The sequence below is a fragment of the Macaca fascicularis genome, chromosome 13 (assembly GCF_037993035.2).
Source record: "Macaca fascicularis isolate 582-1 chromosome 13, T2T-MFA8v1.1".
Taxonomy (NCBI): Eukaryota; Metazoa; Chordata; class Mammalia; order Primates; family Cercopithecidae; genus Macaca; species Macaca fascicularis.
Window position 1 is genome coordinate 121,130,882 of NC_088387.1, and position 12,710 is coordinate 121,143,591.

At 47.9% G+C, this 12,710-nt stretch overlaps 1 protein-coding gene across 23 annotated transcripts in view; it reads right to left on the minus strand.

Moving 5' to 3' along the window:
* Positions 1 to 10,659, minus strand: part of SNTG2 (syntrophin gamma 2) — a 375,050-nt gene extending 364,391 nt beyond the window's left edge. For 14 of the 23 annotated variants that reach the window (XR_012422722.1, XR_012422721.1, XR_012422725.1 and 11 more), the window contains exons 1-2: positions 10,436 to 10,659; positions 9,927 to 10,100 (exon numbers count right to left, since the gene is read on the minus strand). Coding sequence is in view for 10 of the 23 variants with exons in the window: in XM_065527496.1 (XP_065383568.1) it covers positions 9,927 to 10,100; positions 10,436 to 10,507 (246 nt within the window). In the remaining 13 variants the exon portion in view is untranslated. Of the gene's footprint in view, positions 1 to 9,926; positions 10,113 to 10,435 lie in introns of those variants that run through there. The other 9 variants (XM_074012496.1, XM_074012490.1, XM_074012488.1 and 6 more) reach the window with 2 other exon arrangements.
* Between the last annotated feature and the right edge of the window lie 2,051 nt (positions 10,660 to 12,710).

Consider the following 12,710-nt stretch of genomic DNA (forward strand, 5'->3'; position numbering starts at 1 on the left):
CTGCCATGATCGGTTCAACACAGAGCCAAACAGGCTGTCACTCTCTTAGACCCACTCACTGGGAACGTACTCACATGTCAGAATAGGGGGAAAAATGAACTCAAAATGACATGAGAGATCTCAGGAAACAAAACAACAGACACAACATATGCCTAAAAATTAAGAAAAAGAATAAAATGCTCAATTAAAAGACATTGCAGAAAACCCAATAATTGAGAAATTTGACTGGCTAATCCTACCACTCTGAGAAAGAAAATGAAAATGTAACATTTCCTGGGCACACAGTGGTGTGTTAACTCCCAGCGCGGTACTAACGCAGACGCTACGTGACAGAAAAGTTCACAGACGTGGTTCATCTCCACGGGTGCGGTGGCTCACGCCTATAATCCTACCACTTTGGGAGCCTGGCCAACATGGTGAAACCCCAGCTCTACTAAAAATACAAAAAAAAAAAGTTAGCCGGAAATCGCTTGAACCCCAGAGGCAGAGGTTGCAGCGAGCCAATATTGTGCCACTGCACTCCAGCCTGGGCAACAGAGCAAGACACCATCTCAAAAATAAAAAATAAAATAAAATCTAACAGTAGTTTCAAACCAACAGCCTCCCGGGGTGATAGCTTAACATATAAAACAAAATAAAGTTGGCTTTATTTACCATGATCATTTCTCATTTACTAGAAACTCTGGCAATATCAGTGAGATAAAGTTTTATATCAACAGAAAATGGCGATAAAATCAGAAATCATAAATTATTGTGATCAGCACTATCTACAGTAGCTGGCAGCATTCGTGGGAGCTGCCCATCTGGGCGGGAAGTGACGGGAACAGACAAACCAGGGGCTGTGCCCTGGAGTGGCAGGGAGCAGGCGGGCAGGTGAGCGGTTCCAGGACCATGAGCAGGCAGTACGAGCAGCCCTCTTCAGAACCAACAGCCGTGCCCGGGAACCCTCAGAGCTCTCCATGCTCCCAGCTCCTCCATGAGGCCAGAGTCCTGTCTGCATCCAGCTGAACCCTGAGTTCCAGGGCTCACCTGGGAGACAACAGGAATCCAATCTCACCAACGAGAAAATAAGGCACACATGACCCTACCCTGAAAAGCCCCGTGCACTGAAGCATTCCCAAGAAAGGAGAGCAGGCAGCCTGAGCTCTCAGAACTGCGGGGCCCAGAAGCCCAGCATTCCCCGCTGTGGGACTCTACCAGGGAGCAGGTGTAGCTATCAGCTGGGATTCCCAAGCAATGCTGTCACCCTAGTCACAGATGCCAGCGGAGCAAGGACGTGTGCTAGGACAGGTGCTGCTTTCCAGACAGAAGAGCAAAGGACCAAAGGACTGTGTCATTAACAGAGGCTCCTCCTGTGGGAACACCTGCCCAAGGCCTCTCCACTGATACAGAAGAACCTAAAGCAGGGGGTTGACAGTAATTCATGGATATTTCTTAGCAAATTATGAAAATTATCATTTTATAATGAGAATTCTAAAAAGCAGGATAGAAAATTCTATCTCAAGGATGAGTTTGATTTACAGAATAAACACTAGAAAAAGCCAGAAGGAGATCTATGAGCTGCTAGTCAGGTATAGACCAGGTCACAGGAACTTTCCTTCCTTGTACTTTTCCATCTCATATGCACTTTCAGTACGGATACCATGCCACTATTCATACAAACATCAAAGGAATAAAGGAAATATATTTACTCCAAAGAAGGTGACAGATTCGAATCGTATCCCTGAACGTTCCCTCCAGCTGCACAGCGGCACCCGAAACGCAAACTCCAGCCCCGGGTCAGCAAGGTAGGGCCTGCAGGATGCAATTCTGTGACCCTGGCCTGCTCCGTTCACTTTCTCCATTTGGCCCGAGGCCAGTAAAGCAAAAGCCGCCCTGAGACTTTGCACAGCCCACTGTGGTAACACCACACCCCAGGCAGCGCCCTGCACCAGGTGACCCTAGCGCAGCTAAACCCTGGACCTCCCTCCGACTCCAGGCCTGTGTGTGCGGACCCCTCCCCATCCCATTCTCCCTTCCTCCTGCCAACATGGAAATTACAAATCTAAAAGCATTCCGATTCCACCCTGATAAAAACAAGAATCTGTAGGTCACGACAAAATTTGTTAAAGCTTTGGAAGAAAATAATTGTGATACATAAAGCTCATAGCATTTTCATAGATCTGTGCTGCTCCTCTCCTCAATTCAATAAAGAAGAGTTACATAGGAGAATGTTTACATCCCATCACTTACAAAGCTCGTAATTCACATATGCAGCTGTTTCCTAGTGGGTTTGTATCTTGCTCTGATAGGAAAGCTTTCAGTTTACCTCCTTTTTTTCAGCTACTAGCTTTTCCTCTTTATTCGATTATTAAATTTACAATATTATTCAACATAGAAATTAATTTTTTTAATATAACTAAATCTTATATACGGGTTATACATTACAAAGTATATTATGATTTGATCTATTTAATTTTTGTTGCTACAAAGAACAAATGTTTTTTACATACAGAGAAAGAGTGGTCTTATCTGTGTGTGTCATTATCCTTTATTATCTTTTGTTATTAGCAGTTTCAGAGTTTGGTTCTAATTTCTTAACTCTTAGCCAAGCATCATTGTTTTAGATACCGTACTATTCCAAAATTTCGACTGTCATAAGGCATGTTTGATACTACAACTCCTAACATCAAAATATTAAAACACGTAAGAAATAGTACATTTTACTGCACTACATCTAGAAACCTAAAACAGAAAATAATTTGGAAGTCCACATGATTTTTTTCATCTCTCTCTGGATTTCAAATGAACCACTTTTTAAAAAAAGATGCCATTTATTTAGATTATAATGTATTTTAGTTACAAATTCATGTTCTCAATACCTTTCAAATTCTTAACACCAATTTAGATAATGGTGACTTCAGAGGTTTTCTTTGTTTTCCTTTTTAAAGCAATTACAGTATAGGTAATTGACAAAACTTCTGCTAGTTCAGCTTCAATAAATTTAATGTCATATCTTTGCAGAGTTTTTGTTTACAAAAAATCCATCTTGAAGCACCAAATCTGGAGAATATCACATAGTACTCTGCACGATCTCAACATCGTTTTACTGCTGTCTGTGGGGAGGGGCTGCATCAGCCGTTGCCATCTACTCGACTTATGAACCTGTTCCCATTTTGAACTACAACCTCAATTACAATAAAACAGTTGTATATTCCTCCTGATTCTGATTTCCTAATTCCTGTTATCTTTTTGTCTCACAAGAAATGACCACTTAAAGGAAATGCGTTTGGGGCCATTTCTCAGCCTTTGCACGTGGGATAGAGACGTCTCTCTCAAAATCACACCCTCAGGGGCTGCAGCCACCAGGGGGACCACCGCTCACCTGCCTTCTCTACAGTCTTCTGTGTAAGTGGGGAGCATCAGCAGTACCCCGGGGTGTTAAAGGAATGAAGCCCTCCAAAGAGCTCTTAGTACCTAGTAGAGGTTAGCAATTAGGTAAGTACTTCTAGGGGTTCTGGGCTCAAATTCCCTATGTTTCTAAGAAGACATTCCGTAAAAGCTGTATTATTTACCTAAAAAGACCGATTAGCTTCCCACGGCTGCTATGACAACATTTCCTCAAACTTAGTGGCTTAAAACAATGCACATTTATCTTCTCACAGTTCTGGAAGCCAGAAGTCCAGTATCAAATTCCTCCAGAGGCTCCAGGGAGCCTCCTTCCTGCCTCCTCTGGCTCTGGTGGCTGCAGGTGCCCCTGGCCTGTGAAAGCGTCTCCCCCGTCTCAGTCTCAGTACCAGCCTCGCCTTCCGTGTGCGGGTCTCCAAACTCCATCTCCTCTCGCTTATAAGGACACGTGGACTTGTATTTAGGGGTCACTCAAATAATGTAAGGATCCTTCACCTAAGATCCTTAACTTAAAGACACACGTTGCACGACCTCATCTATAGAAGAGGGAACCCACGTTTTAGCTGCCCTATGCTGTTTCGTGGCTGCTTCTCTAGAATTTGCCTCTCAGGTAGTCAGGGCCCCACCGGCCTGGTCTGAGAGGTGTTCTACTCTATTTTTATCTTTAGCTTCCAGCTCAGTGTGTGGCAATTAATAGGTGCTTAATCATTCTTCTCTAAAATCTGGGTGCCTGCGTCTGCACGCACGCAAGGTGCATCATCATAAAGCACTTCTCCAAACAGCACTTAATCGTCGCCATCTTTCGAAAGGAGGCCTGAGACGCAGAGCTACTTCCCACCACCGTTCCCCATCCCTCACTCCCCCTCAAGCACGGAGATCGTAAAATCTCTAGTGTTTCCGAGGAGGTAATACAAAGGCTGGAATTTCTCTACCTGGCTACAGACCATGATCATTTTAGGAATAAAACCAGACTTGGATTTCTTTCAAGACCATATGACCTATGCTAACTACGACCAAGTCAGCACATGTTTCTAAAAACACTGCAACTACCTCATCGTGTCTAAAAACACTGCATCTAACTCATCGGGTTCTGGATGTCCCCAGGTTTAAGGTATAAGAAGTAATTCCATATTCCTCAGTACATAATGAAAACTTAATAATGTAAAAAGGCAAACTGATAGAGCCATTTGGTAAAATACAATTATCTGCAGAGAAATCATTAAGGATAATCTTGAGCAGGATACAGCTAAGAAACAGAATAAATTATATTTACCATTAAACTTATGCTGATGTGAAAAATTAAAATCAAAACACAGCTATTCGAAAAATACGAAAGCACAATTTTACTTAAATCCAAATAAACTGATCATAAATACAAAATACATTCTCAGTTCAAAAACCAGAAACGGAACTTTCTCTCTTGTTCATAGAAACACATACATCCAATTCAGATATATAGTTATTGACTCAACTGACTCATGGGTCAGCACCACGCAGCTGGGCAGAACCGAGTTCCCCGGGCTATGTCCTTCCAAAAGCGGCCCCTTCCACCGGCTCACAGCAGCATGGACCCCGGTCCCACTTCCCTTCTAGACGCCCGACCGAGATGGACCTGGGGGAGCGGGTCCTCTACAGGAAGGGGTGTAGGTCGGGGGGCAGGTGCTGCGCCAGGTGAGATGCAGCCTCCAGGAGAGGCAGCTGAGCAAAGGCCCTGGGCCGAGGCAGGCAGCGCTCCACACGCCCAACCGAAGTGTGCGAAGGCCCCAAGGGAGGAAGGATGCACCCGCGGGGCCCGTGGTTATGCTCCGGCGTGGGAAGGACAGAACGCAACCCTGTTCCAGCCTGAGCTGCAGAGAGGAGTTTTGGAAAGGAGCACGCAGAATACCCAGCAGGGGCAGGGTAGGGGCAGGGCAGTGGCAAGGGCAGGGGTAGGTGCAGGGCAGGGGTAGGTTCAGGGCAGGGGCGGGGGGTGGTGGGTGCAGGGCATGGACAGGGTAGGGGCAGGTGCAGAGTGTTTGGCGCAGGTCAGGGGCAGGAGTAGGGGTGGGGGCAGGGCAGGGGTAGGTGCAGGGACAGGGATAGGCATGGGGCAGGGGTAGGGGCAGGGGCTGGCATAGTTGCAGGCCCAGGGGGTGGGGCCAGGGCAGATGCAGGGGCAGGCGCAGGGAAGGCTCTGAGGCAGGGCTGGGGACAGTGGCAGATGCGGGGCCCTTGGCCTCCCGGGCACCAGATTCTTAAAAGGAGGGTAGCTGGGACCCCAGACTACTAGAGGCCTCCCTGTTCGGAGTGAGAGGACTACTGGAGGCCTCCCCATTCGGAGTGAGAGGACTTGCTGCCAAATCCAGAATAAGTGATGATTTTGCTCAGAATAACTGGCAGCTGTATCCCACTTCACAAATGCACAAACACAGATTATTTTCTAAACACCAGCTCAACCAACAGAAATGTTCTCCCATGGAATCTGAGTGTGTCCCCGTGGCTGTGCCCTTACCTATAATAATTATTAACTACACAATAAGACATCTGCAACTATAAGCATTCTTTACAGAAGTGGAATGTAATTCTTGCACAGGATTTGTCATTTAAACTATTTTGATGAAGGTAGGCGTAATCACAGCGATTTCCTGGTCAGTCCATACCTAGAGGCCACTGCCACTGGCTGGATACAAGAAGAAAGTTTGCCTTCTGGAGCTGGGGTCCAAATAAAAACAAGAGGAAAAGTAAATTTATAAAATGGAGGCTAAAAAGCACATGATATTGAGGACACTTGATTCTAATGTTCTATGTGATTGTTTTTATAATAACTCAATTCGGTGCTGTCATCAAATGATGTTCACCCAAATGTCGAGTGAATGCTGGTGCCTCCCAAAGTTGACACTCAGAATCTTGACAGTGGGGGGGCACCTCTTTCATTAACAGTAATGCGGGTTGTTGCAAAATAACAGGCCACGCAGTGATCTAGGTTTCAAGTCAAGAGAAGTGAATGACATACGGTTTCTTTACAAAGGGTAACAGATAAAACAGGTTTAAAACTCACCAGTTTAGGAGTTAGCAGCCTCTGAAGTTTAATACTTTATGCACTAAAAATATAACTTTACATTTTATAAATGTTTAGAACACTATCCCCTAAATAAGAAGCATATTCACTTTCTTAAATCCAAAGTCTTTGCTAACTTAAAATGTTAGTTTATAATAATATTTATAAGATGTAAAAATGTAGACTCCTTAAAAAGCAAACTATTTTACCATGTAATTCTAATTGCAAAATCGCATCCTCATATTCACAGCACTGTTAATAGTATTTATTAAAATGTGCAAGGGGGGAAAACAGGAAGGTTCAGGCTGATGGGGTGAAGAAGCAACATGGTCCCTGGAAGGCAGTCAGAAATGGGTGAGCTTTTGGGGGGCCTTCTTGTTTAGAGGGGCAGAGGATGAAGAGCCAGAGGCTGGGGTCAGTCCTTAGGTGAGGGATTATGCCCACATAGGGGAGCTTAGCATTTAATACAGAAATAGAAAAGATAACCTCGGCTTCCTGAGTTTTACATCGAACTTTAGTATGGACTGGGGGAAAGTGACATCTAGTGTTAGCTGAAAATAATCCAAAGTCGACTATTCAAAACTACAATCATGACAACATGCAGTAACCAGTTGGACAACAGTAACAAGTACACACCAGTTCAAGGTACATTTTCCATGAAATCCTGAGTGCATTTTTCCTCCAAAAGCATGTTTTTAACCTTCCTTGTTGTGTCTCACTCAACAAAAATACCTCTAGAATCTAATTGAAGAGCGAGTTTCTGAGGGATCTGGAATCAGATGCAAAGTGACCTTCAGAACCCAAGCACATAGTCCACAGGTGAGAAGCCAGAGCCAGAGAGGATGGCCGTTCCCGAGGTGGGGGTTATCTGAGCTCCCTGGAACCCTGATCTCCCTCCTTCCCTCTCCATTTCCACAAGCACCTGCCTGTGCCTGCCCCTTGCCCAGCACTGCAGGAGCTAGGGGTGTGCAGCAGAACCTGAGAGCAGCTCCTCTTTGGGGTCCCTCGTGCGCCTGTTGTCACATGCTACATGAGCTAACAGGAAAGCCAGAAAATCACACTGCTAAGTAAGTCTATCCTGAATGTACCCATTTAGTAAATAGAGGGCCTGCGGTGCAAACACATCCTCTCTCACTGAGAATTGCAATGCCAGCCCCTCCGCCAACTCGCTCAGAGCCTCATGGGGTATCTTGAGAAGGAGATCTAAATTAAAACTGAAGCTTAAATGCCTTGTCTACAGTCATCAGCCATAAAGATATCCAGAGACAAGAAGTTGCTGCTCTACATACACCATTCAGAAAACAAGGCAATTTTAACATCCCATTGGGGAGAGGGGGAGGCACACTTTTCTTAATTGCCTCGTTTAAATATTTATTGGGGAACATGTCTCCATGTCTCCTGGTAAAATCAGGTAATTGCCTGCTTTATAATGCATGAGTTTTGCTTATGATGTCATAGACATCAACAGAAATTCTACAATTGAAATTAAAGATGAGTCAGCAAGGATGAGAAACATACCCAAAGCATAGAAGGAATGGGTAACCTTCTTAGGAGGTCAGAGGCTTCATTCATCTCATGCAGCAATTCCTATCTGTAAACAGATGATTAAGTGGTGCCCTTAGCAAATGCACTTTTAAAATGACCTAATGTGCCCCTTTCAGTGGGCAAGCTCATCGTATAAACGGGCACGTTCCTAGCTCATGTCAAGGATTCTTCCCGTGCCCCAGACAGAAGTAGTGCTGTCATTTAAAAGCAGCAAATATGCTGTAAACATCAACCAATAGTAGTCTTTGAAGCTACAAGCAAGACACACTTAGCACATTGTACTGAGGGTTGTCTGTCCGTGGGATTTTATCACGGACAGACAAAATCCAGGTATGGTCAGAGACAGAGCTCCATGAACTGACTTAACTTAGAAAAAGACATCGAGAACAGGCACGAGAAAGGGGACACAAGACAGTTTTGCTACTGAACAGGAGACCTTCAAATGTGGCCAAATTCCATGATTCAGACAAGGAGTCATGATAAAGAATGTGTACGGTTTCAACTCCAGATAGAAAAAAAAATGACTAGAAAGGTAAGATTTAGAAAAGACTTTCACCTTTTTCCAGTTAAAAGCACCAAGTTCTCTTCACTGAAATGATGAAATAATTACACAAGTTGAATAATATTATGCAGTTATGGTAAGAAAATAATTCTGCGCAGTTGTCTCTGCCATTAAGCAAGGATGACATTGTATGCTAAGAACATTCAAGACAAACCTGCCAACACCGATACTTAACAGATTCGTTTTAAATAAATAAGAATCTGAGCTAACACGACCGTGTCTAATGTCTAAGGTAGGCTAAGGTGTCTAAGGTAGGCTCAGCACCTACCTAATTACTTATGACTGCAAAGTTAGGAGTCGTGGTCTTAAAACGCTCCGTCTTATTGTAATAATTGGCTTCCAACGCTGAAAAAAAAGTTTCTTTCAACACAATTCAGATAGGCTGTTTCAAATAATCAAGGTCCTTATTACAAAGAAAGCACCAATCACATCTTGTAGCAAACAGGTGAGCAGAGGCCACCCTTGACTGGAAAACATCAAATTCAGCCCCTTAATTAACACTGAGCACAAATGAGAACATTTACTAGAATACGCGCAGTTGCTGTATTTGTTGACGTTATTGCCAATAACTCATCAAGTGGGTCAATTATGAAGTATGATGAATCCACTTCAAAGCTTCTGCTATAATTACAATGATTAAAAGCAAGACTTGCTGCAAGAATGTCTCGAGAAAAACGCACAATTCCTAACCATGGGAGGGCATCATTTTAAAGCTGAAGGCGGTGACCAGAGGGAAAGCTGTGATTCCAGAGCGCCTGCAGTTTTTACTGCAGTTTATTTCCAGGTAATCCCCGCGTACTTTCTCGGGTTTGATTACCATGGGCAACAGCGGGATGGCTATTCATGTTACAAATACGTCAAGAAATAAACACCCACATTTTACATGAAATTTAATTTTCATATTTTGTAGTAAAAGCCCAGAAAGGTACGACTTGAATGAAGATGCATCTATCTCCATAATTTTTAACATCACACAGTAGCTACAACCACTGTCCTAGTTTAGAATCGTTATTATGACAATAGGAATGTGTAGCAGCCCTCAGCCTGTGGCCTTCTGAACCGTCTCTCAGCTGTCCTATTCCTGGTGGCTCCGGGGACTGGGAGCTCCTGGGGAAGGAATCCTAAAGGAGTGGTTGTCAATGCATTTTCCTGAACAGCCGCGCTCCCAGGCAGCTTCCTAGGGCTGGGGTGGCCACGTGCTCCCTTAAACTGCTTTCACAACTTGGGGCTGTGCTGTGGGTGGCAACTTGAAGGTTTCCAAGAACTTTTCGTTTTTCTTTGAACTAATACTTGTTTTCTGTCAATCAATAGTTTAGTTATTTAAAAGTAAGAAGGTAGAGAGGGAGTTATTTCGGGTAAGAACTAGAATAGACTTCAAAAAAGAAACCGTATTACCCAGTTGGCGTCCCAGCGGCTCCCCGAATGGCCAAGAGCCCCCAGCACCTGCCGAGGCCGCGCCACGCACCTGGCCAGGCTCACTCCAGCCAGCTCAGACCCGGCCTGGGCGCCAGAAGGCTGCAGGGGGGACGCTCCGGTCCGCACCACCGCCTGGACCCAAAGGAGCCGCTCCTGGGAAGGAATGTGGGGCCGATCTCAAATTCCAAATTCTGGAAAGCGTTACCTCCCACGCAGTTTAGGGAAGCCCGTGCACCCCAAAACCAAGCCTTGCAAGACACTCGAAGAGCAAAGCCTGCAAGTTTCCAGTAAGACACCGCGCTGGAGGGAGCAGAGCGGCCAGGGGGCGGGTGCCCATTGCGTCCCGGGGCTCCGGCGTCCACCCTCCGACCAGCCGCCCGCGGAGACAGGGAAGGGGTCGCGGGGAACGAGGTGGGCGTGGAGGGAGACGGGCGCGAAGGAGAAGGAAGCGGGCCGGGGGTGCAGGGGCGCAGAGGGGCCGCACTCACCCGCGCAGGCACCAGCAGGCAGCCCGGACGTCCGCGGGGGGCGGCCGGGGGCGGGGGTCCCTCGGTGCTCATCGCTACCCCTGCGGCTGGGTCCGCGCTCCGGGCCGGCCGAGCTCAACGCCAGGACCCCGCCCTGGAGCCAGGAGCCTGGCGTCCGCGCCCCTCGGCCGGCTCCGGCTCCGGCTCCAGCTCAGGCTACAGCGGGGCGCGGAGCTGGGGAACCCGAGCTCCGCCCGCCGCCCGGGAGCGCCGCCCACGCAGACCCGCCCCGGGTGAAGGAGGGGCCGGGCGCGCACCCGCGGGGAGGGCGGCGAGCGCGGATCCGCGGGAGTCGGGAGAGGGGCGCTCCCACGGGTCGGGAAACCGGCGCGCGACTCCGGGGAAAGTGCCAGGATTGGGGGACAGGGGCGCTCCCGCGGGGGTGGAGGGGGCACCATCGCGGGGCCGGCGGGGCAGGGGCCGGCGCACGAGGCTGGAGGCGGGGAGCGCGCGCTTCTACCCGGGCTGGGTCGCCGAGGTCCGCGGCGCGCGGCGGCGGCGGGTGGGTGGATGGGAGGGGGGCACCCCCGCTCCTTTGGGGCGCAGACGGGCGCGCTGTGGACCGGCTTGACGACCTCTCCCGGCCGCCCCACCTCCCTGGCCAAAGGTTCTCAGCTTCTCATCAGGGGCATTTCCAGTCCACAGCCTCGAGGCCCATGGGTCCTCCCGGGCCCTCTGAAGCCCCCACACCTGTGCGCGCCGGCCGCATCCTCAGACCTTTCCCCACGGCGTCTCCCCAGCCCTTGGAGAAACAGCGCAGGGCCCGAGGATGTCCTGACCCAGAGAAAAGATACAGAAGCCCCAACTTCCCCCAACCCCGCTCCCCTCCTCCTCCTCCCACCCTCCCTTCCCGCCCCCAAAGCTCGGGCCCCCCATCCCGCCTCCGGTCCGCGGAGTCTCCCGGACCCTGCGAGGACCCGGCGCTCGGCGGTGCCTTCCTGGGGCTCATGGGGCGGGGGCTGGAGCGGGGAGACCGGGTGGGGAGGGGACCCCAGATCTCAGGCGCCCGCGGAGGCGGCGGTTCCCGCTGTTCATTCAGGTTTGTGCCAAAAGGAGCCTCACAGATGCGGTATTGGGTTTGGTAGACTCAAACCGTCCCGTTTTAATGTAAATGAAAGTAAGTTTAGGATAGATTCCAGTGCGGCGGGGGAGTGAGGGGGCATACAAGGCTACCCACTTTTTTTTTTTTTTTTTTTTTTTTTTTTTTTTAAGACGGAGTCTCGCTCTGTCGCCCGGGCTGGAGTGCAGTGGCCGGACCTCAGCTCACTGCAAGCTCCGCCTCCCGGGTTCCCGCCATTCTCCTGCCTCAGCCTCCCGAGTAGCTGGGACCACAGGTGCCGCCACCTCGCCCGGCTAGTTTTTTGTATTTTTAGTAGAGACGGGGTTTCACCGTGTTAGCCAGGATGGTCTCGATCTCCTGACCTCGTGATCCACCCGTCTCGGCCTCCCAAAGTGCTGGGATTACAGGCGTGAGCCAAGGGCTACCCACTTTTTTAAAAATGTGGATATTTTCCTCCCTTTCCAAATCCTCCGGCCCAGGAACGAGCGCGCATCGCCGAGGCCGGGATGCCGATTTCATTCCCGCTCCATGGCGAGGAAAAGCAGCGAAATCGGAGGTCTTCAGAGGTTAACCCTATCTAGGAACAGAATGTGACGCATTGTAAACAAATAAATATTGAAAAATCGATGTTAAACACTTTACTTTTTCTGACTCCGACTTGCTTGACCGCTGAGCTGACCTGGGTTTCGAACACAGACGCCTTCCCCATTTCTCTGTTCTCTGTATTCCTGTTGAGCCTGCAGGGCAGTCGGCCAGCACTTCTTAGCACTCGGTTTACCAGAGGACGAGCTCTTGAATCGCAAAAATCAGGTCTTTCTATACCTGGTTCAGTGCCTCTTACAAAGTATGCTTCTTGGGTGAATTGGTAAGAAATATTGTACTACATTTTATTTGTAGAAAAAACTTAGAATAAGAAAGGAAAAGCACAAGAGATTATTGTTTGCCTTCAAGTTGCATTTTTAAAAGAGCGTGCATATAATCTCTGAGAAATTAAATGTCTCCAAATACACAAAGATATTGTCTCATTAACTCGAAAAGGGACATTCTATTCCAGGACCTGAAGAAGGAAAAACAGCATGTTGCATGCATGAATGTTGACTTTGAGAGACAAGTGTTTGTTAAAATTTTATCATTAATGAATAAACACATATATTTTTGTTTTCAGACCAAAGGTAT